The sequence below is a fragment of the Ascochyta rabiei genome, chromosome 7 (genome assembly GCF_004011695.2).
Source record: "Ascochyta rabiei chromosome 7, complete sequence".
Classification (NCBI taxonomy): Eukaryota; Fungi; Ascomycota; class Dothideomycetes; order Pleosporales; family Didymellaceae; genus Ascochyta; species Ascochyta rabiei.
Genome location: NC_082411.1, coordinates 1735807 through 1762394, shown reverse-complemented (window position 1 = coordinate 1762394; position 26588 = coordinate 1735807). Strand labels below are relative to the sequence as shown.

The following is a 26588-nucleotide window of genomic DNA, read 5'->3' as shown; positions in this document are numbered from 1 at the left end:
TCATGTCGGTGGCGTTATGCCATGCATCGCAGCTAAGGTAAAGTTACCAACGCATAGGAGAACGCGTAGGCTGAGAACGCGTAGGCTGAAAACGCGCTAGTGGCGGTGACATCAGCGTGGTTGTTGCCTAACGCTAGAAGGCAAGGCATGAAAAGATCGGGAACACTGTCTTCAGCGAGGTACTTTGATCCAGAATAAATCATGCCTAGAATATAAAATATAAATAGATTTCACTATATGGACTTTCAGCTCTAACACAGAGAGACCTTGCAAAATTTGGCAGTAGAGATAGAGGCTAGTAGTAGAAGGAGGTAAAAGTAAGTTTTATTAAATTTACGACTAGATCTCCTCAGGCACTCCGCTGCACTTTGCTCAAATCACGTGTTGTGTCTACCCCCAATCAACGCGCAGCGAAGCGTCTGATTGATGGGATATATCGACACCAACATCGGTAACAACAGCTTTTGGAGAAGTCATAACGCAATGGCTCCAGCGCTTCCAGACGACATATTGCACGTCCTGTGTGAAGAGCTGGCAGGTCTCCGACAGTTTGACACGCTCTTCAACTGCGCCTGCGCCAGCCGTGTGTTAGCAGTGCCTGCCTTGACCAACCTGTATCGGTGAGTTACATGTAACCTATTTACTGATTCACAGTATGCTCATATCTGCACCCCAGATCACACCATGAGGCGCCCATCCGAGGTGGTGGTGACGATGCCATCGTTTCACTTGGCCAAAAGATTTTGACGACCCAGCGGTGGTCTATTTTATGGAGATCCATCATCGCGTCCAGCCTGGAGACTACTCTTTTTCCGTATTGTCGCTATATCAAGACCCTCGACTTTCGCGATCTAGGCAACTTGCTCGAAGAGGACCAGTTCCGTGTCAACATCTCGAAGTAAGTTATTTTCTAAACGAGGCACATGTTAGATGCTGAACAGTTTTAGGCAATTCTTTTCAGGGCCTTTGAAGCAGTTTGAAAAGATCAGAACATGGAAAACTAGGTCTGGCAAGAGAATGACTGGGTTCCATAACGCCGACATCATCGATGCAGTCGGAGAAGGTTTTTCTTACATCTGCACTGCTTTGGCATAGACTGACTTTCCCAGCTGTCACTCAGCACACACCAACACTCGAGATGATTAGCGGCGAATGTAGGGTCCCTTCTACTCTTGACGTCTTCCGCATTAACTGTTTGCAGTACGATCGGACGCGCTCATTCGATGGACTCCTCGTCTGCCCCGCCTGCAAGGTCTTGAGCTATGGGATGGTAAACCTCTCGAAGACCCACTGGTACATGCGTCACTCTATCAGTATTGTCCGAACTTCAATACGCTGATGATATTTACCTGGTGAGTGTCTCAACGAAGTTTTGTTTGGGCTCTTACTTATAATAGCAAATAGGATGTCTGACGATCGCGATCACAAATTCGCAGAGTTTGTCAGCTCAATGCGGGCGAACTCACTGAAGTCACTCCAAACTTTTCACGACATAGGCGCTGATGCAGAAGTCTTCCTAGCTCTGAGTCACCACGGTGGCTCGTTGGAGGATCTAAGACTGTACACCTCGAATGATTCGTTAGCGCATCTATCCATGCTTCAAGGCTGTACTGCTTTGAAACAACTGCGCATCGAAGACACTTATGGGGTCGTGGATCTTGAGGCAACTCAGAACGATGTTTTCCTCGAGACGATCGATTGGCTAAAGAAGTGCAAAGGTCTTCGAAGCATCAGCTTTTCGAATTTTCAATCCGGCGCTGCTGTTGTCACGCCTGTACTTGTGGAGCACGACATGCAGCTTGAACACTTGGACATCGACTCCTATGTCCTCAAGGACCACAAAGCCTTCCATCAAGCGCTTGTATATCAGCAGACAAACTTGCTTGAGCTCTCACTCAGTGGAGATACCGACGGCATGTTCCGGGATGACCTTGACATTCTTGTCGACTCGTTGAAGCAGCTGAAATCGATGCGACGGCTCTCCTTGTTACTCCCTGAAGTGCTCCGCGACGAGCATGTGATTGCCATTGTTCAAGGCTTGACGCAGCTCGAGATGATATATGTCAGCGGCCTGGAGCTTAACGATGTCATTCTGCCAGGCATTGGAGAACTGCCCAGTCTGCGAGACATCACTTTGTCAGGCATTTCAAAGTTTTCTTTTGATGGATTGTTTGACTTTATCTCGCAACTGGGCCCCGGGAACCAAGGCATCCGTCTCACTATCGAAATGGCAGACCCCGACACTTTGCTGACCGAAGACAACCTGACAACGTTAAAAGATCATCTCGCGCAGCAGACTGGAGGGGCATTCGAGTATGCAGCATACAAGGGTGAGTCGTAGTCCATTGTCTTTACTCTCAAATGAGTAACAAACTGATTGTTGAGGTATAGATCCAGGTATCTCAGACTTCGAAGGGGACTCGGATTGAAGGCTTGTTCTAGTCATGCTCACCCACATAATTCGGCTATTCTCGTCGACGCGCTGTGTGTATCAAGCCACAGTGCCTATAACGACAGAAGCATTAGTACTAGCAGACGCAAGCGCTTTTTTTTTTTTTTTTTTTTTTTTTTGTTCAATCTCTGGTGGCCGAACCTAAAGAAAGAAATGATTCCTCCACCAGTACTCCGAGCGCTAAGAGCTCAAATAGTCTGTGAAGAGTCAATATTGGGGTTTGCTGTGTTCGGAGATGCGCACTTACGGCTCATGACGTGAGCCTCGCCTAGCTTCGGAGACCGGTAGCGGGGCTCAGAAAAGGGTATCGTTTTGTACCTGACATTCTTGACATCCAAACTTTCAGACCCCGAGTCAATTGCTGTAATTGAATCTTGATCTTCAATGGCTGCCCCAAAGCGGATCCTGGTAATCGCTGGTTCAGACAGCTCAGGAGGGGCGTACGATACTCCCGCCTCCAATTTACGTCCCTAATTGCGACTAACACGATGTTTGCAGTGGTCTTGAAGCTGATCAAAAGGTCATTGCTGCACATGGCTGTTATGCGATGACTGCTACGACGGCTCTCACCGCGCAGAACACACTTGGCGTGCAAGGCATCCACCATACTCCGCCTGCGTTTCTGAAGAAGCAACTAGATGCTGTTTGCGATGATGTTGGAGTTGACGTTGTCAAGACAGGTATTTCGACTGCAAATAACCATAATTGCACGGGTTGATCCTATGTATAGGCATGCTTGCATCGGCAGAAGCTATCGAGATTGTTGCGGATACATTTCAACGGTACAACGTCGTCACGAGTGTTGTAGACCCTGTACGCAGCCCTTTCCCCTGATGCACTCTAACACCACTAATTGTATGTATGCTGACTTAAAACTAGGTCATGGTATCAACATCTGGCGCCCATTTGCTACCCGAGTCGGCGATCTCAACATTGATTGACAAGCTGTTACCTCTTACTACAATCCTTACTCCTAATCTGCCAGAGGCTGAACTGCTCCTGAAAGTCGCAGGACTGGACATAAAGCATCCTGAGAATGTTGATGATATCGTGAACATCGCCAAAAACATTCAGCAGTTGGGACCCAAGTATGTGCTGTTGAAGGGTGGGCATCTACCACTTACAAAGAGACATTTAGTGAGCAAAGGTGAAGAAGAGAAGGAAGTTGTGCTGAATGTGTTGGTCGGCGAAGATGTAGTGACCCTGATGGAGAGTGAGTACCTACACAGCAGGAACACTCATGGAACAGGATGTTCGCTGGCATGTAAGTTTCATAAGACAATGTTCGAGCTTTGCAATGCTGATTTCCAAAAAGCCGCTATTGCGTGTAACCTTGCGTCCGGCATGAACATAATGAAAGCTGTCAGCAAAGCCAATCGCTATATCGAGGCTGGCATAAAGACAAGTGTAGACCTAGGTAAAGGGAGTGGACCGATCAACCATTTCCATTCGACCTACACACTTCCGTTCTCTCAGTAGGCTGTATTTATCACAGTATTGGTGGTTCCACTGCTAATACACAACACAGAGGTGGCTTCATTCAGTACCTGCTTGATCGCGACGACATTCAGAAGCCATGGAAAGAGTACACTGAACATGAGTTCGTGCAGAAGATGGGTGATGGATCGCTCCCCGTCGAAAACTACAAGTACTATCTGATTCAGGACTATCTGTTTCTGGTAGGTTTCAACAGACGAGCAGGGGTTGAAGTGGTGTTGATAGCTGTATAGGTTCAATTCGCACGAGCTACGGCTCTGGGTGCTTACAAGTCTAGTTCGCTGACTGACATTGGTCGATCAGTTCAACAGGTTGTCACACTGCAAGAAGAAATCAAACTACACATTGACTTCTGCAAGGAGCAGGGCTTATCAGTCAAAGACATCGAAAGCCAAGAGGAGGACCAGGCAACGACTGCCTACACAAGGTATGTTTTGGATATCGGCCAATCCCAAGACTGGCTTGCACTTCAAGTTGCGCTGCTACCCTGTTTGATTGGGTACGGTATCATCGCAAAACGCCTCTTCGACGACACTACAACGTTGAAGGAGGGAAGATACTGGACGTGGATCCAGCAGTATGTGGATGAAGAGTACAAAGAGGCTATGGCAAGAGGCTCTGCGTTGATCGAGGAGCACGCTAGCAAGCAATCGCTTTCGCGGCTCGACGAACTGGCTCGGATTTTCATTCATGCAACAAATGTAAGTGCTGCAGCCGCTGCCTACTTTGCTTGATTTGAGCTAACCTGCTTCAGATGGAAAGGGGGTTCTGGGATATGGGTATGAAAGCCGGGAAATAAGTTTCAGGATGCGCCTGCAGGTCACAGTGCCACATTCCTTAGCGCACATGCTATGCATGCCAGGTAGCAGTACGTACGCACGGAAAAGTGAAGGTGTTGTTGCACAATGCGGTGTGGGTCTTTGTTATCGACAACGCTTTTCGCCCCTTCCAGTCTCGGCGGACCCTGCCCCGTCTGAGCGGCTAGCGCCTGCTTGGCGCAACAAATTTCGCAAGCGTGCAGGTGAGGCAAAGACATCGACCGCTTTTTTTGTCGCTCCCTCACCACGTCCACAACTCACTTCTCATCTGAGTTTCCACGTTGCAGATTTCGCGATTTTTTATTGTCGCATTCTTGCACATAATACCTTGCACTAGTTTCAGACGAAACCACACGCTCACTCGTGCTGAAACCCTCTTACCTTTCACCGGTCCCTACTGAAAACTCAACAACTATGTCTTACGGAGGCGGATACGGCGGCGGCGGCGGTCGTGGTGGTGACCGTGGCTACTCTAACGGGTACGATACCAGCAACACTGGATACAATGGTGGTGCCCACAATAGCCACAACTACACATCCAGCCAACATGCATCGTATGGGTAGGACGATTCATCCCCAGCACGGGAAGGGCATCAGTGTGGTGGTTTTTTTGGGCAGCCCTTATTCATTTGCTATCTCCTTTCACAAGGCTCTGCGCGCAGACTGGGTATGGCGGCCGTGCTTGCTTTACTTGCTTCTGCAGGTCAGGCAGGTAGTGGTCACGTACTTGCTGCATCAGCGTAGAGTTCCCTTTCTTGTCTCACTCCACATTCCAAGATCGTTGCTAACTCATTCTCAGTGGCGGTTACGGCGGCGGTTCCAACGGATTCTCTGGCGGCGGTGGTGGCGGCTACGGTGGTGGCGGCGGTGGTTACGGTGGAGGTGGCGGCGGCTATGGCGGAGGTGGTGGTGGTTACGGCGGCGGCGGTGCTGGCGGTGACAGAATGGGCCAGCTCGGCGCTGGTCTCAAGACCCAGCAGTGGGGTACGTACGCTCGAGGAAATCACGCAAAGCCTAACTAACATAAAACAGATCTCGAGTCTATGCCCAAGTTCGAGAAGTCCTTCTACAAGGAGGACCCAGCAGTCACCGAACGCTCAGCCGAGGATGTTGAGGCGTTCCGCAAGGAGCACCAGATTGCTATCAAGGGAACCAACGTTCCCAAGCCCGTCACCACCTTCGACGAAGCTGGTTTCCCCCCGTACGTGATCAACGAGGTTAAGGCCCAGGGCTTCGATAGGCCCACACCCATTCAGTGTCAGGGATGGCCCATGGCTCTCTCTGGACGCGATGTTGTCGGTGTTGCCGAAACCGGTTCCGGAAAGACCCTCACATACTGCTTGCCCGCCATCGTTCACATCAACGCCCAGCCTCTTCTTGCGCCCGGCGACGGTCCAATCGTCCTGATTCTCGCACCCACCCGTGAGTTGGCCGTCCAGATCCAGCAGGAAATCAGCAAATTCGGAAAGTCCTCTCGCATTCGCAACACTTGCGTCTACGGAGGTGTTCCCAAGGGCCCTCAGATCCGTGACCTCGCACGCGGTGTCGAGGTCTGTATCGCTACTCCTGGTCGCCTCATCGACATGCTTGAGGCTGGCAAGACCAACCTGCGCCGTGTGACCTACCTGGTTCTCGACGAGGCTGACCGCATGCTTGACATGGGTTTTGAGCCCCAGATCCGCAAAATCATCGGACAAATTCGACCTGACCGTCAGACCTGCATGTGGTCGGCAACATGGCCCAAGGAAGTCCGTCAGCTGGCTGCTGACTACCAGAACGACTGGATTCAGGTGAACATTGGTTCCATGGATCTCTCTGCCAACCACCGCATTCAGCAGATCGTCGAGGTCGTCTCAGAGTTCGAGAAGCGTGACCGCATGGCCAAGCACCTCGAGACCATCATGGACGACAAGAACAACAAGATCTTGATTTTCACAGGTACCAAGCGTGTTGCTGACGAGATTACACGATTCCTTCGTCAAGACGGATGGCCTGCGTTGTGTAAGTGTTTCATCACAAATCTTTCTAGCGTACCTGCTAACGACCAAACTAGCTATCCACGGTGACAAGCAGCAAAATGAGCGCGATTGGGTCCTGAACGAATTCAAGACCGGCAAGAGCCCCATCATGGTTGCTACTGATGTAGCATCCCGTGGTATCGGTATGATTGCAAACCCCCCGACACCCCCTTCCCATCCCCGAATTATTATTACGCGTGAACTGTCAATGTGCTCTGCTTAGGTTGTCTCGTGCGCTTGCTGCATACGCTCCCATGACATCGTCCATGGCTTGAAGTGTTTCTCGAATCTGAATACCAGGGATCCTGGGGCACACTAGCGAAGCCTTCGCTTTTCACTGCTCTTTGTTTCACGTACCGTCGAGGTACCACTGAGGCAAGCTGAGATGATTAGACTCCCATCGAGTCACAGTCTCTTCCAAGGGTTTCTGGACCAGGAGATATTCTACAGCCTTTTTCACTGGACTTTGATGCCGTGATCACCGTCGTAGCGCACTTGAGACACTTGCACGCAACATACTGCAGTAGCTTCACGCGATCAAGATATGATCGTTCGTTCGCTCGTCACACTTACCAGTTGCTAACCTTTGTGTTTCAAGATGTTCGCAATATCACTCACGTTTTCAACTATGACTACCCCAACAACTCGGAGGACTACGTTCACCGCATTGGTCGAACTGGTCGTGCTGGTCAGACCGGTACTGCCATCACCCTGTTCACCACTGAGAGTATGTATCATCCACCTTGTGGTAGGCTTTATACTAATATTTGTTGCAGACTCCAAGCAGGCTCGTGATCTCGTCCAGATTCTTACAGAGTCCAAGCAGCAGATTGATCCTCGTCTGCACGAGATGTGCCGCTACGGCGGTGGCGGCGGTGGCGGTGGTCGCTGGGGAGGTGGCCGTGGCCGTGGTGGCGGCCGCGGCGGACGTGGTGGTACGTTCCCCCTTGCATCTAAAGGTCGATCTTGTGTTAACAACTCTGCAGGTTGGACTGGCGGCAACAACGACCCCGTTCGCAACAACCGCTGGTGAACGTGTCGACATGCTTGACGATGCGATACCCAACAACATGTTTCCAAAGGGCTCGGCGTTTGATGTAGACCATTTTGTTTTCTCACGTCACCTTTCTTCTACCGACCCTGGCGATGCATTGATGCCACGCTTTGTCGAAGCGCACTGATACCCCGGAAGTACGCAGTACACTGGCCACTATGCACGGGCATTAAGTCGGTAAGAATCTGCGTGTGAACTGGTTTTCTCTGCTTCTTACTGTGCTTGCTTTGGTGATCGCTCTTCCGCACGCACAGGAGCCTCACATGTACTCTGTCTGCATCATGAGCTGGTGGCGTCCATTTCAAAAGTTCTCCACGTAATATGCATATAGAGGAAATTGTTCCAATGTCTCAACGTCCTCCAGTCTGGTGCCCAATGATTGCTTCGCTCATAGACGCGTACGGCGTTATAATAGATGACGCCTGCTGTGATCATGTTACCGTTGCCTTGAACTGTTTTTCGTCACAGATCTATCATTTACGGAAAGTCGGCCTGATGCCGTACTTCGCCGCTCCTTCCTCGATCGCCACCTGCCTATGTAGGCCTTCATTTCATCGTCAGCTCGGTAAGCCCCGGCTCGTGCGGCTCGAATAAAGTTCCCCGGTGGATGTTGGTGTGTGTGAATCGAACGCATCTCTCCACGACGCCCCCGGCATGCTGCGGAGAAATCCCTCTCGTTGTCTAGGCTGGCAAGTATAGATGGTGCTCGCGTAGGTAGAGTTCCAGAGGCATGGAGGCGCACAAGGACGGGTAATAATGCAAGAAGACAGAAGTATGCGAATTTCGAAGCCAGCCAATCATGAAGGATGGTATTGAACATGGAGAACGTCCATTGATCCCAGAGCGCGGGCGACTGGAGTCCGGGAAAGGAGAACCCTACAAGGGCATTACGGGGGCTCGACGTGGCCTCGGTGAGCATGCAGGTACATCGAAGTCACGGAATAGACTAGAACCTCGGGCAGAGCACTCAACAGCAAAGGGTTGACACGTTGCAAATAGGCATGTACCGTGGCAGAGCTAGACGTATGATTCCACGGGTGATTGGGCCCCAGAAATTTGGCACGAGCCCGTTGAGGCAATGGATGTTGGGTGGCGAACATATGGGTCACGGTCTGGTTTCGTCAGAGCGTCTGGCTAGATACACGGTCGAAGTGTCGTTCGAATTGAGTAAGCCGAAGAAGGTAGAAGAAGGCTGGAGAAGGGTAGCTTTTTTGGGTAGTCAGGTACAACAAGGGGTCCCTGATGGTCCACTGGTTTCTTTTCACTCCTTCCAGAAGACCACAGTCTAGTATGGCTGCAGCGCTAACGAGTTCCCATCGTATCATATAACACAACGAATAGCTCATCTGAGGTCGATTATCCGATCAACATGACTGTGGTTTAGCAAAGAGGTTGCAATAGCGATTGGTCCAGGTGTTTGAAGGGTTCAGTGAACGTTGGTTCTTTTCCACTTTTGCTTGGAGGGGCATATCAGCGGCAAGAGGGGCACACTCGTCTACGGCGCGTACACATATCTACGGCGAGAATGCCGACGGGATTCCTCGGCTTGATCTATGATTAAGAGGTGAAGCATCCCGTGCTTTGTCCCACGCAATGTATGCGTAGTCGACCGAGCATCGAAACCTCTCTACCTGTCGAGAGATTTCTTGACTCAACACCTTGGTTGCTCTGACCAGAGCCCTTGTGCCCTCGACGTCTCTCAAGACGGTTGAAGCAAACGCATTCTCCATGACGGACTGGTTCGGGAATAAAGAATCTCTGTCCCGTTACAGATCGAGATGCAGCAAGAGTGTCAATGTCTACTGTGGAAGAGTGAACTCACGAGACATTCTTGGTTTGGGTATGGTCGGCATGATCACAAGAAATTGCCAGGCAGCAACGCATGTTTGTCTGCCTGCTCCGACGAGCAATTCGCTGGTTTCGATACTCGGGCCATTGAATTTTCTTGGTATACAATACCAGAGTCCCCAATTTCAGATGTGATGCTTCTTGGTCTTCTCTACCACAGCTTATAGGATGAATGGCCGAGTATCGATGTGTCGTTGTTTGGATGTCGTGTGAGACAGTGCCTTGGTAATGACGACCGTCGTGTGTTCGGTTTCGAGGAGGCTGAAGTGTTCGAGATTTGAGCCCACCAGGGTTCAGTAGGAGCAGTTTTCCACTGATTGGAGAGGAGAGTGGATGCAGCAGGCAAATTTCGCAGTGGAGGTGAGGTGAAGGTGGGATGGAGGTAGGATGGAGGTGAGGACCTGACATTACGAGCCAGAAGGTCTGACGTACGCCGAGTAATCTCAGACATTGTTCCAAGCAAGGGCTGGGCAAACTAATTCAAATGCAAGAGCAGTCAAGAGTCAAGTTGTGGGAGCAAGCTGTCTCAGCATACCTGGTAGCACCGGTTGCGTAATCATCAACACCGTGCTTGCAACCACTGCAAGTACAACAGGCGATTGGATTGGTCGAACAAAACAATATCCGAACGTTTATTCTTGGTGATAGGGTTTGTGGATGTCTAAACAGTATGCAGGGTAGTTGCGCTTGAGCAAAAGGGTCCAAACTGCGATTCCCCTGAACTGACTATCCTTGCTAAGGTACCTTTTTGAGATGCAGCAGTGTTAAAGGCTTCACACGACGCCAATGTCAGGTATCGACTGCGAGTGTTTCGGAATCTTGACGTTCGTATGTTTGGGTCTCGGTACTTCGAGTGATAGTTGCGAAAGCTAGACATCAACCAATGTGCACGAAAAATCATCCCCAGTTTTCCACTGTGCCACTGATATTAAAACTGCATGCATACTGTCTATAAAAAACCCAGTTTCTGTGTAAGCACAAACCCGAAAAAAAAGCCCGCAGATTAACTTAGTCCTGTTAAGTCAATCGATGTCACGAGAGACGCAGAAAGTATTCAATACCAGCGCAACATGTTTACTACGTTTCCGAATGATTGTTCACGCGTCCTTTGTAACTGCAATCTCACATCAATACCTGTAGGTGTGGGTCTAGATGTAAGGAGACGTATGTCCTTTAGACCTTCACATCCTTCACGTCACGAGCCGAAAGTTTGACCAATCTATAGTCAACCCACATGTTCTCCTGCATTCAACCCTTGTGCATATTCGATCATGATGTCGGGATGTAGACCTGGAACTGTGCATTGAAGTGGATGACGAGCTGAAAGCTGCACCGAGCAAGAAGCGTTCTCACGCAGCACACCGCGCTGATTGCATGTGTTCTCACGCATTTCCATGCAAAAGCTCCATCAAGAACGTGCTGTAGCGACCTTCACTTGCGAAGTTCCGTGATGTCGCGATAGAGTGGAAGCTAACAGTACCGGCGTGAATGGTGCGTATGATCGACCGCCAGCCGGGTCTTGTGTAGCTTCACACTGTCGTACGCGAGGACGTTGGATCTTGTCAAGCGCGCTGTGTACTCGCTTGAGCCTGCCCAACGCGCATCGAAAGGCTCGAGGTGACATCGCTGCAACCCGACGCTTTGAAGGTGTGGGTGACCTGGTTATTGCAAGCATCGCAAGAGCAGCGGCTTTGAACGTCATGAAATCGTAGTCTTCTATGCATGCACTCTCAAAGCAATCGTGATCGTGGTGGACTATGCAGTAGCGCCCTCAAGATGATCAGATCGCCTGCATGCGTCTCCAAGCGCAATTCTCCGTTTGTTCTAGGCTCACGATGAGTTCGAGCTACAGATCGCACACGCATCAGGCTAGGTATCTCGCAGGTGCACGTTCACGCGGACACGGTCCCGTGGATTTCTTCCTCAAGTTCGCGAAGCAGGTTGCGACTGGATCTTGATTCGAAGATACAGGCACCTTTGGCGACAGTGATGTGCTGGCTAGCAGCATCTGTTATTGCCGATTTATCCGGATCAAGACATCATCGTTATGTTCAACGGAGTTGTCTCCTCGTCGTTGAATGGTGTTCATGGGGATGTGCTTCCGTCTGACCCGATGCTTCGTATTGGCGATCACTGCGATGCCGCGGTAAGCAAATCGCATGACAGATTTGCATGAACATCTGCCCATGACCGACTGCGCAAATACGCTCGAGACCTTTGCATGGAGCGTCGCGAAGGATCCACTGCTCACCGACAGAGACGCCCGAGGCTAGACATCGAGGTCAAGTGCAGAACGTGTCATTGCTCGTTCTTTTCGTGTTGTTCCGAATTCTCTTCCAGATCACAACTGCTGTTCTGGGCTGTCGATTTCCACGTTGGTCTGTAATTGGAGTAAAGACTGCATGCATACCCTCATCTGGGCCCTCAACGTACCACACACAGCACAGCGCAGTACGCGTGTTGAAACAATCGATAGCGCGATCAGCCTCGCATTCGTAACCCTTGCAGTTAGCGTCTACGATGATTGACAGGCGTCCGGCTGCTGCTATTCACTGGACTTCCCGAAGTGCACATGAAGGGGAATCTAAGCGGTTCGCGCTACAGAGAGCAGCAAATGTGGTCCCCATGATCGGGCTTTGTTTCATCCTCCGAGAATGTACGCTACTGATGAACAAGCTTTATTGATTCTCGACAAGTACGCGAAACGTTTCCAGAGCTGAGGTGCTGGAAAAGTCCGTCGGGTGCCTCAGAGTAAGCCACCTGAAGATGGCAAGGGTCACATGCGGCTGTAAAGCAACAACACTGCAGCGCATGTTGGAAGTGACACGCTCAGAGACTGTAATTGACCAGCTCTGTTGCTCTCAACAATCCATCCTGCCGTCAAAATTGACTCGAATGCGAGGGTGCCCGTGTCTTCCCGAACTGACAGTCAGTCATGACAAAGAAGTGAAGATGTCCGACACAGAACGCGCTCAGATCCGCAAATCCAGCAAACTGATGGGCGGAGAAGGGGTGGAAAGATCAGGCGAGCATCATCTCAACCGAGGCAAGTCATTAGTGGTGGGCGAGCCAGGAAGCAAAATCGGCGAACCACAGGAAAGGGATTTCGTTCACGCGATTTCAAATCAAGTCAAGCTGCCAGGAGCGATCACCGGCCGCCATAATCGGGCATTCTTCGGGCGCTCTGGTTGCCGCATCTTGCAGGTGGGGTGAGCCTGGCGCGCATGCCTCTTGGCACGCTGTGGCAGAATCTTCACAATCTGAGAGGTTGGTGATGGAGATGTTTGCTGGATACGGCTCCGTGGGGTCGGCGTCTGGTGATGATGGAGAAAGCGCACCGGTGCTCAACCTGAATCTGTCCCGAAACATTTCGGATATCGCAGTCTTGTGGAGATTATTGGACCCTTGGGATCAGTGCATAACCTCATGCAGGGCGACAGATGCTGTATACCGTGCAATGAATGCAGGAGTCAGCTCAGGAGTCAGCATTCTCACAATTGAGTTCGAGGGTTGTCGAAACGTAGAAAGCAAAGGCGGCGTGCGAAGTTTGTGCAGGAGATTGTTCTTCCGATGCAAGATGGCTGAAGATCAAACGGTCACCAAAGAGGCAGGTGTGATGGGCTGGGAGTAAGCCACGCGGCGTGATCCAAGATTCGGCCTGCATGATATTCGACATCCTGCACTCTTTGACAGCGCGACTACGCTGCGAAGTAACATTTGTTGCTGCTTGCTCACTGCAGGCTTTCTCAGCTGAGTAGAGTCGCGTTGGAAATTCAGTAAACCGATGTCCCTACCAATAGCAGTGCAGATATGATCTCCAATAAAGTTGCCCATGTCAGGAAATGGTGTGGACGACTCCAGGCTCCGTCGACAGGGGGGGTCCTACATCAATTTGCGGGACCACGAGTTCGACGCCTTGTCATCATGGCCGGGAACGGAATGAATCCTCCAAGAGTTGAACGTCAGCAGTCCCTGGAACAGGGAAGGTCATCCGTGTACTTGCGCGGAGAAGCTACATCCTCGAATGCAGGGAGTACGTAACTCAACCCCTGCCATCTGGACGTATGATCGAACACATGCATTCTGCATGCGGAGATGCAGCAGCTGCGACGACAGTTCAATTGGATTTCCAAAATATTGAAGTCGGCCGCGAAATCGGCCACTGGAATCAACGTATTGGCGTCAGGCTGCGGGATGGCCAGATCCGGCCCTCCGGAAAGGGCAAGGACCAGGGTACTTGAAAAGTCAGCCATCTTTCCGCCACGTGTGAGCAGTCGGCGGTACTGGTTGAGTAAAACGGCCGAGGGCTTGAACAGCCACAATACCCACTTCACACAGGGACAGGGAGCCCTTGTCAGTGCCACTGCTCGCCCAGATCCATCGGCAACCAACTTGTTCCTGGATCTTGCTCGACATTAGCCGCCAGACCTGTGCATGATTGTTGACTGAGGGTTGGCGAAACAATTGGTGTGCTATCTTAGGACGGCGAGCAACTCGACGCTTGAGCGCGGTTTGTGACATGTCGACAAACAAGTGAAAACTGTCATGTGCATCTGGCCTGAAACCGTCGTACTTGAGTCGTTGTTGCAATGCAAACACCCAACCGTGATTGCCCTCGAGACGGGCCAACTCTCCTGGCCTGATATGCTGAGATCCCTGTCCAGTAGCCAGGCCGGCTGAAGACACGTTGGGCACAACGGCTGCGTAGAGTTATATATGGCGGTACGATGAATGCAAGAAGGCGGGACTCCTGACTGCCTCAATTGGATGTCGTCCATAGGTACTGTATGCGAAAAGTTCCGCGTGTCGTGATTGAAGTTGCTCCCGCTCCCACCTGAAGGGCGTAGTCACCTTTACAGCAATAGCTAGCGGCACAATCTCATGCTATTTATCCCGGGTCGGATCAGTCTTGGTGGTCTGATGGCTGATGAAGAAACGCGACTGCGTTTGACACACATTTGCGCCCTCTCTTTGGTCAACAATGCTGACACACCCTTCCGCCTCAGCCTCGAGAAGAGTTCTGTGCCACATGTTCCAGAGTCGGTAAAAGCCAAGCCGAGTTCGACAGCTCGGCAAAGATCAAGACCCAATTCAGTTTGACAAGGGATAATCAGTCGAGAGAAGCAGGGCGTCAGCGTTTTCGTTGCTTACGTTGCCCCACGTTCTGCAGTGAAGCGACATGCAGCAAGATGAGAGTGTCAGTTCGACCCCACTTGTACTGTGGTGCTAACGCACCCTCCACGTTTCTCGCCAACTGCAAAAGCAATGAAATGCCTGTGACAGCTCGGCGGTCACTCACGCAGACTGCTAGCTTGCTAGACACAAGCGCCCGCGACGAGACAAGATGTCCAAGAGGGACGCACACGCAGAGTTGCGTGTAGAGCATCCTATGCCTGTCTCAATATCGAGAAGGCAGGATAAATGGGGAGTGGCTGGCAGTGGGTCTCTGGAAACGTCACGAGGCAGTGAAGGTGGTAGAAGTCCAGGCCTGAGATACGCTTGCGATTCTGCGGTGTTTTCAAAGGTTCCTTGCGACGTGTAGTCAGCAGATTCCTGTCGATACTTGCAACGAGACAGCCGTATTGCGTGTCAGGCAGGATTTGGCGTATTCACCACCAAGAAGACGTACCATGGCAGTCGTTGTCTCTTGTTGATCGATGGTGGCAAGAGTTAGATGAGGCACAGCGAACAACATGTACCGACATTGCCGCCCTGGTCTTCGCTCCACATGCTGCATTTTGCACACCGCAACAGCGTCGGTTCGCAGTCGCAGCGCATCGGGCGGGATTGCCGCTTTTTGAGGGTCTGTGTGCCGTGTCCAATATTGGCGTGCAGTTGTTTCGGTGACCGCCACTTCCGACAACGGCAGGCGACGGTCCGTGTTGGGGGTTGTGCTGGCAGTGCTGGCAGTGCTGGAGGTGGTCGACAAAGTTCGCGATGGGAGAAGAGCATGGTGTTATCAACCGTGGTCTCACCTAACAGCTTTTGGTACTAGGCGTCAAGCGCCTGGCGCCAAAGTGGTTGCGCGCACACGCTAAGTGTAGATTAAACTTCAGCCTCAACACATCGCTGCACTCTTCTTTCGACGTCGTCCGAACGCAAGGCATGGAGTCGCACGCTCTGTCAGCATCGCCAGCGCGCTCAGCCGTGTCTTGGGCCCCCCCGGCAGCGCTCGTCAAGATGGCCACTGCACGCCTTAGTCAGCAAGATCGGCACCTGCCGCGCATTTATTTCGTCGGACTGTTTCTCGTCGAGATTAGCTTCCTCGCCACTCTCGCGCCTTCCCAACTTCGACCTTAGTTTACATCGCGAATCTCAGCGCGCTCACCACCATCACCCAGCGCGCCCGGTGCCTTGCTCTAACGCCCGTCACCAAGGAGTAGCCCGCAGCCCCAAGCATACCAGACTTCCATCGCGCCCGCTGTGCTACGCGTGCAACCCGCCGCCAGCGCTGCGACTATCGCCGGTTTGGCGCGTCTGAGCATCTCCCACAACAAAATCACGCGCAGTGCCTGACCTGCGCCAACGCGTGAGTCACCTGAGCGCATAGCCGACGCACCACCGACGCACCAGATCGCCCACCGCCCTCACGCTCTACCAGCTGCCGACGCGGTCAAGAGCTCCCAGCACTTGTGTGTTGTGTGGGTGGTTCTTGCGGAGAATCGGCCGGACGAGAGGCTGATCGCCTTCACTCGGCACGCTCGGCGCCAGCCATTGAGCATTGGGCCTGCAACAGTACAGTCATTGGGACCTTGACCTGTCAGCGTCACCGCCGACGGCCCGACTGTTTCCCTTTCACTCGGTGGCTGCCTTCAGCGCATTTGTCCAGCATTGCATTGGATTGGATTGCGCATTCGTGAGAAGCCCTTGTGCTGCCGTTTGCGAGCTTTCAGCCTGTGTTCGGCGAACAAAAAGTCCCCTCCAGAGCAGGTGCCTGCCAGTTAGCCTACCAGCGTCCGCGCACTCTGCCCCGCGCCATCTCAGGAAAAGCCGCTCACACTCGAGCCAGCCCACCGATCCACATTTGCTTGCAGCGCCAACCCACGCCTAGCACGCCCACCCAAAACCCAAGAGCAGCAGCAGAACCCACAGCCACGGCTCGGCTTTACCGATTTCGTCCATCCCAGTCGCCGTCGTCACCAACGACGCAACAAGGTGCATATTACCTCATTGCATCCCGGTTCAAGCGGCAGCCCGGACCCTCCACTACCATTGGTCTACCCGAACCAGGATTTGCGCCACTCAGAAACTGCTAGCGCTGTCTTCCAAATCCACGCTCGCCCAAGGCCCACGAGCCCCACAGGCTAGGCTCCTTCGTGGTGTAGCGTCTCTGCGTAACTTTTGCGTTGCACCTGGCTCTGCACTGCGCCATCTGCTCCGCGATTCGTTAGTAGCTTTGACCCCTGTCCCGGTGGCCTCGAGCGTACGTCTTCCGTGCATTATCTTTTCGACGGTCTAAATCTGCCGAACTGCTTGTCCTCCCATCTGGGCGCACTGGAAAACACACCGTCTGCAAATCACCCGCGTTTAACTTCTACGCTATCGCGCCCTGACAACCTTTCCATTCTCCGGTTCTCTGGCTGTGCGCAAGTCTTGGCTTTTCCCTTCGTCTGCTTTTGTACGCTTAGTCGCCTGTCTTCTGTCGACCGCGGCAAACCATCCGAAGACGGTCTCTGCGTCCGTCATATCTTCTCAGCCATTCCTCTTCCCACACCACGCGCAACCATTCCCAGCTTAGAGCCTCGGTGTAACTCGACCTCTTGAAAACATACAGTCTATGGACGCAAGGCAACAAGACTACCCGCAGTCAGGTTTGAGCTCACCATACCCAACCTTTCCTGAACATCCTTCTGAGGAGACCATTGCAGATCAAGCATCTGCTGCGCAATATCCTCCTCAAGGACAAGACCCTAGAGCTTCAAACCTCACCCCTACCTCCGATTACAGCAGTCTTCCACCCTCTGCTCGATCTGGGTCTTTCCCGGAATACATTCAACGTTCATACCAACCAGGCGCTCAAGGACAAGCACCCGGAGGTATGGCGCAACAACAAAGTCCGTCAATGCCTCTCTCAGATGGTCAAACCAATGACCATCATCAACCTCACCAACTCAAGTCTGACACCGATGTACCTATAGATCCATCGATCGCCGCCCAGACGAGCCCAACCTACCCTCATCAGCAGCAGTACTCGCCTTACACCCCTCACCACGACATGCAGCATTATCCAGGCCACCCGCAGACGCCAATGTACGCGTCGCGTCCTGAATGGGCTGGACAATACCCACAGCCTGGCATGCACTATGGTCACCCAGCTTCATCGGGTCCTCCAGCACCGGCAATGGTGTCGCCCGTTCAAAGGCCGCCAACAGTAAGTTATCTTCTCTTCAAGCACGACCCTTTGCGGCGTGTCATTCGCCGACCTTGATGGCACGCATACTTTGGCGCAAGACGCGAAACACGTGTCTTTGTGCTGATTCAATCCGACTCTGAATTGCTCGCGCAAACGCTAAGAATTGTGCTGATAACGCGTCTAGGGAGGGCATCCTCTGTCCACTGTATACTCCTTCGTGCCGATTCCAGGCGCACAGCAACACAAGCGACCGCGCCGACGTTACGAGGAGATTGAGCGCATGTACAAGTGCGGATGGAACGGCTGCGAAAAGGCCTACGGTACTCTGAACCACTTGAACGCGCACGTCACCATGCAATCGCACGGCGCGAAGCGAACGCCTGAAGGTATGTACCGAACGTTCTCGTATTCGCGGTATTTCGCGTTGTTGTGGTTGCCCTTGTAAGCCCAACGCGCTAAGCTAGTACTGGGGTTCGTGTTGGTGTTGCGCCTATCTCATGGTGTTCCCGCTACTCTGGATAGCTTCTGGTGACGGAAGCTAGGGACTGTCGACCCTTGCCCGCTTGCCTTGGCACGCCTTTAATACCACGACTTGATTGATGTTGATGACTAACTTTTCGCCATAGAATTCAAGGAAATCCGCAAGGAATGGAAGGCCAAGAAGAAGGAAGAGGAAGCTGCGCGCAAGGCCGACGACGAACGTCATCGCGCCGAGATGCAGCAGCACGCGCAGCAGCAACGCGTTGCTCACGACGGTGGCCCTCCTGAGGCGCCTGTGTATGGACAGATGCGACAGGCGGTAGGCGTGCCAGGTCAACAGCCCTCGCACCCACAGCTCCCTCCTATCGGGTACCAGCCGGCCGCATCTGGCACGTCGGCTGCTCCTCAGTATGGCACACACAGCCCCGGCCTTCCTGAAAGCATGGCACAGTATGTGGCTCCCAACAATGCATACAACAGTGCACGTAGTAACAGCAGCAGTTATCCTCAGTCGCCGTATGGCCAAAACCCCCAGATGTATCAACAAGGCCATTAGTTCTGGGACGATGACACAGCGGATACGACATGATTGCGATGCAGAGTCGAGGGGCCCGTCGCTGTAGCAAGTGCGACCATCCGAACCTGTCCAGGAAGTTTTCAGTGCTTGCGCCGCAGGGACTGGGGGTACTCGTCAAGAGGTGTGTTCCTCACTACGGGATGGGTATTGGCCGGTTTCATCATCTTATACAAGGGTTGGGGTATGCATTTACAATTGGCGGCGGCTGCATGTCTTTGTTTTATGGTGTTTACGGCAGGACTAAGGCGACTTTTCCTTCTATATCCCGGGTCGATGGTGATTTGAGGGCTTCAGGGTTAGAGCGGCCAGGATAGTGGATCAAAATCATCCGGTGGTTGTCATTTCTTCACTGCGAGTTCTGCCTAGCTGTTTTCTTCATTCTCTGGCGTCGATACCTCAAAATGCTGGGTTCACTTTCGCTCTCGATGAAGCTAGATTTCGTGCCATGGTTTGGCGCCCAGACAGAAACAATTGGTCATTCATACGTTCTTGGCGGCTCGGTCTTTGGCCATGTTTGTCGTTTGCACCCATCCGTTACTTGGACTGGACTGCTTGTGCGTGTGCGACGCATAGAGTGTCGAGCAGCGTCGAGCAGAGTCGAGCGGCGTCGAGCGGAGTCGAGCGGAGTCGTAGTGAGACTCGAAGGCTTGACGTGCGCCCTTACTGAAACCCGTCATCCATGTGCACACGCATGTCACCGTCTATATTTGAACGCCCTTGCCGCTGCGCAAAACAACGTGTTTGCGATGTAGTGCCGGGTGCCAGCGAGCTTGTCTTATGCTATGAAGACACACACACACTCTCTCGGATCCAGGTAAAGATACGAGTAGCATCTCATCGGAGGAAATTGGCCAAATCTGATACTTGGCCCTCTCCTCTCTTCACATGCGCACCCGCGTGCCCCTATCAGCAGCCACGTAGCCGAGCTCGTCCAGTCCAGTCACTACACTACGCACTTGTTGGCTGTTGGCTGTTGGCTGTTGGCTGTTGGCTGTTGGCTGTTGGCTGTTGGCTGTTGGCTGTTGGCTGGTGGCACTCCCGCAGCGGCGCACGACACGACGCAGCGTATACACAGCCCGCTCTGCATCCCATTGGGCAGCGCACACCACTGCGATCCTTGACGTTGATCGCAGCAGCCAGTCCAATGCGAGACACAGGCTCCGAGGAGAGCAGCAGGCGTACCAAGCCAACGGTCGACGTTGCGCACGGGAATGACGCGCAGCAAAAGCGAAGTCGGGATGCGGATTTCACGTAGAGGTGAGAGGCCGTAGATGGTAGGGTACTCCTGAATCTGGGTGGACAGGTTTGGTCCATGGGGTCCACGACGCAAGGCTGCATGTGTTGTGGGGAAATAGACCGGTCCCATACCGTAGAACGAAGACCATTCCAACGCCTCGCTAGGTACCAGAGCTGCCCACCGACCTGGCTAGACCCTGTGTTTTGCGGAGAATCTCTGCCCAAACCGTGCGGTTCCGCATGCAGCAGGCCTGTTTGCGTGACGGAAGAACAGGTGTAACCATCGCGATAGGCCGTGGTTGTCGTCAATATGAGGGCAGCATGTGAGGGGCACCATTGGCCAGACGTGTTACGCAGGCTTGAAGCGCAAGAGCAGGCCTTGCATGGTCATGCGTGCGGCAGACGTCGGGAGGATGGGAACGGCACAAGGTGAGCGACGCTGGATGACCTGTCCGATGGTTGCGGCGCGCGGTGACGACGAAAGTGGGTGGCAAGATGGCTGTCGTTCAGTGTCAACGGGACCCCCCAGACCTGTGACAAGTTCAACCATGCAGATGCACTGATGCAGACCCCCCCCCCCCCATTCAACCCTCTCCAACACCAGACGCTAGGATCTCACGAGCCTTCGCAAGCCCACTCACTGCAAGATACCCGTTGGCTAGCTAGCGCCAACGGCTGGTTAGATACTTTTTTTCTGATCAGCACAGCTAGACTGGCGTTGGGCTGCGCACTTGCCTTTTTCTTCTTCCCCTCCCTCCGTGCCTTGCACCGCTCGCACCGCTTCGTAGGCGCAAGCTAACGACCTGCCAGGGCAGCACCATGCCAGAAGGCTCCCGACGGACTCCCGCGCTGACGGCGGAGCCTAGCACGCCGGTGCATGCGCTGCGTGTGATGTGAACCTGCCCGAAGGCATGTGGCGCGTTACACAGCAGCAGTTGGCGAGTGGCCACACACCAGGTTGTGGAGTGGAGGTAGGTGTGGGTGGGTAGGTGGGTGTTGATGAGTGATGAGTGCCTCGCTAGCTTCCCTTTTGTCTGTCTGCGGAGAGGTGCCCCATGAGTCCATTTGCACGCAGCACGAAAGAGCAGAGGAACTGCGGGCCCGCGCGGAGATGCACTGTGCAGAGCTGATGGACTCGGTCGATGGCACAGAAGCATACTCGTAGCAGCAACCAGCTCATCGTCCGACATGCGACACAAGCACAGCACACGCACACACACACACACTCACACACACACACACTCACACACACACACTCACACACTCACACACACACACTCACACACACACACTCACACACACACACTCACACACACACAGCACACGCACAGCACGCACACAAGTCTCGCAGCTCTTGCGCACTCCTTGCGTGCTCCGCCCGCGATACACGTGTGCGACGGATCGCTGATGCTCGCACCAAGCTAGCCGTCACGAGCTGATCTGTACGGAGCTATGTCGTGCATACACAGGGCCGCGCAAGTGGGAAAGCCATGTGCGACGGCAGGGAGTAGTGTGCTCCGCCACGTTAGCCGGAGGATTCACACTTGGAGCGAAAGGGCTGACTTGTTGGTCACCGATCAAAGTGGTGGCTAGGCTGCGTTGAGGCTAAGGACGTGTGTGTCTTGCTTTAGCCCCCATGCGCCGGCTCCTGCCAGGCTGCCCGTTCAGAAACTAATCTCCCTGCCTGGCTGGCTGGCTGGCTCCGCTCCAGGGTCAGGGGCGCGTTGGTTCGTGGGTTGTCAGGCTCAAGCCAGTGCGTTTGGCGTGGGGCTAAGCTTGGTGATGTTGGATTAAAGTACACTGTACGCTGTGCCTCTGCAGGACCTTTATTTGGAAACGTGGTACTGTACGGATACTGGCTTGACCACCCTGGAGAACAATCTCCCCAATCGAGCACGAGTGTTGACGTTCGCTTGACCCCGGCCCGCGGTCATCGCCAGTCGATCACGTGAAAGGGTGCCTTCGGCCCGCTAGCGCGCCCGAGTCGCGCGTGTAACGGAGCTAGAGTGAATGTTTTCTCCCATACTGCCACCGCTGCATCTCAGTTCGATATCGATATCGATATCGATATCAGACTGCAACCACGCACCCTCCAATGCTCAGCTGTCGCGCCTGCCTTTGGCAATGCGTCCAGCCCTTCGACCGCCCCGCTAACCTCCAACGCCTTCGCCGCAATGTAAATCCACTCCTCCGCCAGGGCCAGCAGCGGCTTCAGAGCACCGTTCGCAAGACCGGCACACGGCCCGTCTACCTCAACCAAGTCGAGAAGCTGTCGCGGAGCAACGACGAGCCATGGAAGAACTCGGCAGTAGCGGCAAATCAGAAGAAGAGGGAGAGAGCAGTAGTGCGCCAACCGTCGTCGAGAGATGTGGAGAGGCAAGAAACACCCAACCTGATGAAGCTGGGGAAGCGAGACACGCGCATGTCAGACACCGACTGGAACAGAAGGAAACGCGAGCTGCGCTATCTGCAGGATCCACTAGAGCTTGCAGACTTTGTGAGGGCGCAATTGAAAAAGGACAAAGTCGACGAGATGAAACAGTTGGTGCAGATGGCGAGCCACTCCATGTCGTGTATCGTCAGTTGGAACCACATCATAGATCACTATCTGGCCAAGGAGAAGGTCACCGATGCGCTCAAGGTGTACAACGACGTACGCACCGTCAACCCCAAGACATGGCAAGAGGCTAATGGCAAGTAGATGAAGAAGCGCGCGCAGTTCCCCGACTCCTATACCTACACGATCCTCCTGCGAGGCCTTTCGATCAATGCGCACCTGTCAGGCGTTCTACAGAAGGCTTTGTCGATATTCCACTCTCTTTCCGCACCGAATTCACGAGTCGAACCATCAATCATACACACAAACGCTGCACTGCGAGTATGCGCAAGAGCGCTGGACATGGATGCACTATGGGGCGTAGCTGCGAAGATTCCCGAAAAGGGCCCTGCAGCAGCAAATGCTACCACCTACAACACCATAATCAACGCTATCCGACAGAACATGCTGCTCAATGCGCCAAGTGGCGAGACTGAAGAGGAGGCGGCGACTAGGAAGGATCGTGGTGTAACGGAGGCCAGGCGACTGTGGGAAGACGTTGCGGGCAAGTGGAGGAACGCCGACCTTGTTATCGACGAGGAATTGGTTTGCTCCATGGGGAGACTGCTCCTTCTGGGAGCTCGACCCCGGGATTGGGACGACGTGTTGTCTTTGATCGAGCAGACTATGGACATTCCACGGCTTGTGCCCCGACTGGGTACGGCAGCACGAAAACAAGCTCTTTTCCCCTACTTGCGCGCACCGAACGTGCCGGACGAGTACAAGCTCGATGACGAGCACCTGGCACCTGGAGAGACCACGATGCGTGGAGGGGAGTTTCTTCCTTTCACCAGCAGTCTAGCGAAGCGGCTCGCCTTTGTCCGGCCCGGCAACAATACCCTCTCTATCGTGCAGGAAGCCTGCCAGAAGATTGCTGCACCTAAAGCCGCGCAACAATATTGGGACCTGCTCACTGACCCTGCAGTATATGGCCTCGAACCAGATCTCAACAACCTGAACCAACGACTACGCAATCTGCGCCAGAATCGATCGTCAGCTGCCGCAGTTGAGCTGCTACAGAAGGACATGCTCGAAAAGGGTATTACACCACGACCAGGAACATTTAGGATCGCCATGAGCACTTGCGTACGGGACAAGAACAACCACAACTCGCTCAGACACGCCAGTCAGATCCTCCACACCATGTCTCATACACTTGCGGACGCCGATGCCAAAGCCGTAGGCATGTACGCCGACCTTGCGCTGACGTTCCCGCTCGCGAAGGGTCAGGATCTCATCGACGCACTCACCTCGCTCCATCCCATCGTCAAGAACTTGCGTCTGCAGCTTGGTATTGGTGGTGCCGCCAGCGACGCGCGCGGTGTGCGCGCTGCCTACCTCAGGGGTGCGGAACGACAAGACGCTCTGGCGGCGATCAAGAAAGTCTACGGCGTCTACGACAGGCTACTACTTTCGAATTTGATCCCCGAGGAGCAGAAGCAAGGTTTCAAGAAGGAAAGGGCCAAGCTCTCGGCATTCATTCTCAGGCAGAACGAGAGGAACAATGAGAGGAAGGTCGACGAAGTGGATCAACAACATGCGCAGCTGGAAGGAGAGGCCGATATGCACAGCTACCTCAACGAAGATGGAGAAGGAGAGGATGGGGGAGAGGGAGAGGGAGAGGGAGAAGGCGGAAAGCCGGCACGAGAGAACGACCATCAGAGACGTACATGGCGGGCATACGACTCAAATGATACAAGAGGCAATTGGCGGACGAGAGATGCGAAGCCTGAGGGTCAGAGAAAGCCTTGGGGCAGCCGTAAATCGTCGTCACGTTATGATTGAAGCTAGCAATGGTGTATGGGAAGCGAGAACTGCGATTGTTGTAGCATAGCCATGTATCACCACCTGCGATATGCAGACGAACGACTGATAGATCTTGGATCACTCTCCACTATCTGCTTTCTACGTGCTCCTCTGCATCGCACTTTTGCCAAGACGCTGCTTCCTTTTTGGACCACCTCCGGCGCCTCCACTCCGCAATCTGCGCCAGCCTCCTTCTCCACCTTTGCGCCTCCGCAACCACCAACCCGTCCACTCCCTCCCTGTTTCTCTCACACATAGCGCCACCATGGGCAACGATGGCGGCTCCATCCCCAAGCGCCGCGAACTCGTAAAAGAAGCCGCCAAAGCCCTCACCACGACCCAAGCAAAAGAGCAGCTTACCGAGCAACAAGAGTACCACTGGTCGACCTGTCCACTCTCACGGAGACCACTCGCCACACCCGTAGTCAGCGATGCCGCAGGCACACTCTACAACAAAGACTCCGTCATCGAGTTCCTGCTGACAGAGGACGGCCGCGAGAAGGAGGAAGCGGGCAAAGTCGCGGACGTCAAGTCTGAAGGGCGGTTTGCCGAGTTGGGCAGCACAGGGAATCGAGTCAAGGGGCTGAAGGACGTCGTGGAGGTCAAGTTCGAGGTTGGCGCGAGCGAGCCGCGAGAAGGGAGTGGGAGGAAGGAGAATTGGGTTTGCCCGATTACTGGGCGCGAACTGGGGCCAGGCGCAAAGGCGGTGTACATTGTGCCGTGTGGGCATGCATTTGCTGGGAGTGTGGTCAAGGAGGTTGCGGGAAGTGTGTGCTTGCAGGTAGGTCTGGCCTTGGGAGGATGAGGTGGATCGAAGCGCTAACGAGGGCAGTGCAATGAGCCGTATGCGGAGAACGACGTTATACCTATCCTGACCACCGTACCGACCGATCTTGCGCGGTTGAACTTGAGAATCAAGACGCTGAGGGAGAAGGGCCTTACACACGCGCTAAAGAAGGCGTCAGGAAGCAAGAAGCGCAAGAAGAATGCCGACAAAGAAACAAACGGCGACTCTGTACCCACCGGATCGAACGGCACAACTGCGAAATCCAAGCCGACGTCTGACGAAGACAACAAGTCGAAGGTCAACGCGAACGACGAGAGGAAGGATGGCACAGACAACGGCATCAAGAATTCGGCTACAGCGTCGCTGACACGCAAGGTCATGGAAGAGCAGGAAGAAAGGAACAAGAGACGCAAACTCGCGCAGAACGAGCACGTCAAGAGTCTGTTCAACACGAGTAGTAACAAGCCAAGTGCAGGAAACAGTGCGGACTACATGACAAGAGGGTTCAGTATTGGGAAGAAATGAGCTCGTAGTCCGGAGCTTTTGGGGGTGGAAAATTGCTTCACAAGGAAAGCATGGGTATCGGACATATGCATATCATGGCGTCGGGGACAAATATCAGCTTGCTACAAATCACGGCCATTGAGTCTGGCCGTGGATGACTCGGCACAAAGCGCAACGATACCCAAAGGCCTCTTCAAGTCGAGGGCGCTGATTTATACCTAAAGAGCAGGTTCATGCCCCGCTCGACATGCATCAATGCAGGTGTATTTTCCCCTGGCTCACCCAGTCATGACATTCCGTAGGAACAGGAGGTTTTTCTACACATCCCTTCTTCTCCTCATACCTCATCGGCCACTGTTACCGAAACGCGTGCTGGGTCTACACCATATCATATCCCCATCCCCTCAAGAAGAACCCATCCACAACACATGAGACGCTGCCTACATGAGCCACCGCCTCCTGCCGAAAATAAAACGCCCTCCGGAAACGCACACACTCCCCCGGCGCAGCCAATCCACCCGCTGCATCAGTTGGAACTCAGACTCGCACGTTCCCTGCGTGT

The 26588-nt window shown here is 53.5% G+C and overlaps 6 protein-coding genes across 8 annotated transcripts, besides 11 other annotated features; all 6 read left to right on the top strand.

Annotated features, from left to right (window-relative positions):
- Positions 1-426: 426 nt before the first annotated feature.
- Positions 427-2429, top strand: EKO05_0005133 (uncharacterized protein; the record flags this gene model as incomplete). The annotated part of the gene is made up of 7 exons (XM_038939312.2): positions 427-620; positions 677-898; positions 948-1063; positions 1110-1154; positions 1202-1352; positions 1405-2330; positions 2392-2429. 7 exons carry the CDS (start codon positions 427-429, stop codon positions 2427-2429), a joined length of 1692 nt encoding a protein of 563 aa, XP_038799677.2.
- A 116-nt stretch (positions 2430-2545) lies between these two features.
- Positions 2546-2574: a tandem repeat.
- Positions 2575-2836: 262 nt separating this feature from the next.
- On the top strand, positions 2837-4748 carry EKO05_0005132 (trifunctional hydroxymethylpyrimidine kinase/phosphomethylpyrimidine kinase/thiaminase; the record flags this gene model as incomplete). The annotated part of the gene is made up of 8 exons (XM_038939437.2): positions 2837-2892; positions 2951-3132; positions 3183-3265; positions 3332-3716; positions 3768-3927; positions 3981-4131; positions 4183-4650; positions 4704-4748. The coding sequence occupies 8 exons, from the start codon at positions 2837-2839 to the stop codon at positions 4746-4748; spliced, it is 1530 nt and encodes a 509-aa protein (XP_038799676.2).
- Positions 4749-5181: 433 nt separating this feature from the next.
- Positions 5182-7818, top strand: EKO05_0005131 (RNA helicase; the record flags this gene model as incomplete). Of its 2 annotated transcripts, none has more annotated exons than XM_059636530.1 (7): positions 5182-5246; positions 5567-5751; positions 5800-6768; positions 6821-6928; positions 7384-7512; positions 7562-7720; positions 7772-7818. In XM_059636530.1, the coding sequence occupies 7 exons, from the start codon at positions 5182-5184 to the stop codon at positions 7816-7818; spliced, it is 1662 nt and encodes a 553-aa protein (XP_059492513.1). The 2 variants fall into 2 exon arrangements, with proteins under 2 accessions (XP_059492513.1, XP_059492514.1); XM_059636531.1 differs by having other exon boundaries at positions 5182-5327.
- Positions 5190-5216: a tandem repeat.
- Positions 5601-5704: a tandem repeat.
- Positions 7648-7721: a tandem repeat.
- Positions 7819-17464: 9646 nt separating the features above from the next.
- Positions 17465-19076, top strand: EKO05_0005130 (uncharacterized protein; the record flags this gene model as incomplete). Of its 2 annotated transcripts, XM_059636528.1 has the most annotated exons (6): positions 17465-17498; positions 17556-17741; positions 17826-18058; positions 18225-18426; positions 18667-18970; positions 19022-19076. In XM_059636528.1, the coding sequence occupies 6 exons, from the start codon at positions 17465-17467 to the stop codon at positions 19074-19076; spliced, it is 1014 nt and encodes a 337-aa protein (XP_059492511.1). The 2 variants fall into 2 exon arrangements, with proteins under 2 accessions (XP_059492511.1, XP_059492512.1); XM_059636529.1 differs by having other exon boundaries at positions 17465-18058.
- A 597-nt stretch (positions 19077-19673) lies between these two features.
- Positions 19674-19727: a tandem repeat.
- Positions 19728-20054: 327 nt separating this feature from the next.
- Positions 20055-20131: a tandem repeat.
- Positions 20132-21533: 1402 nt separating this feature from the next.
- Positions 21534-21674: a tandem repeat.
- A 339-nt stretch (positions 21675-22013) lies between these two features.
- Positions 22014-22035: a tandem repeat.
- Positions 22036-22379: 344 nt separating this feature from the next.
- Positions 22380-22405: a tandem repeat.
- A 23-nt stretch (positions 22406-22428) lies between these two features.
- Positions 22429-24714, top strand: EKO05_0005129 (uncharacterized protein; the record flags this gene model as incomplete). Its single annotated transcript, XM_038939332.1, has 2 exons — positions 22429-22986; positions 23035-24714. The coding sequence occupies 2 exons, from the start codon at positions 22429-22431 to the stop codon at positions 24712-24714; spliced, it is 2238 nt and encodes a 745-aa protein (XP_038799674.1).
- Positions 24513-24560: a tandem repeat.
- A 286-nt stretch (positions 24715-25000) lies between the features above and the next one.
- EKO05_0005128 (Replication termination factor 2) lies at positions 25001-26047 on the top strand (the record flags this gene model as incomplete). Its single annotated transcript, XM_038939365.1, has 2 exons — positions 25001-25516; positions 25568-26047. 2 exons carry the CDS (start codon positions 25001-25003, stop codon positions 26045-26047), a joined length of 996 nt encoding a protein of 331 aa, XP_038799673.1.
- Positions 26048-26587: 540 nt separating this feature from the next.
- Position 26588: part of a tandem repeat that runs on past the window's edge.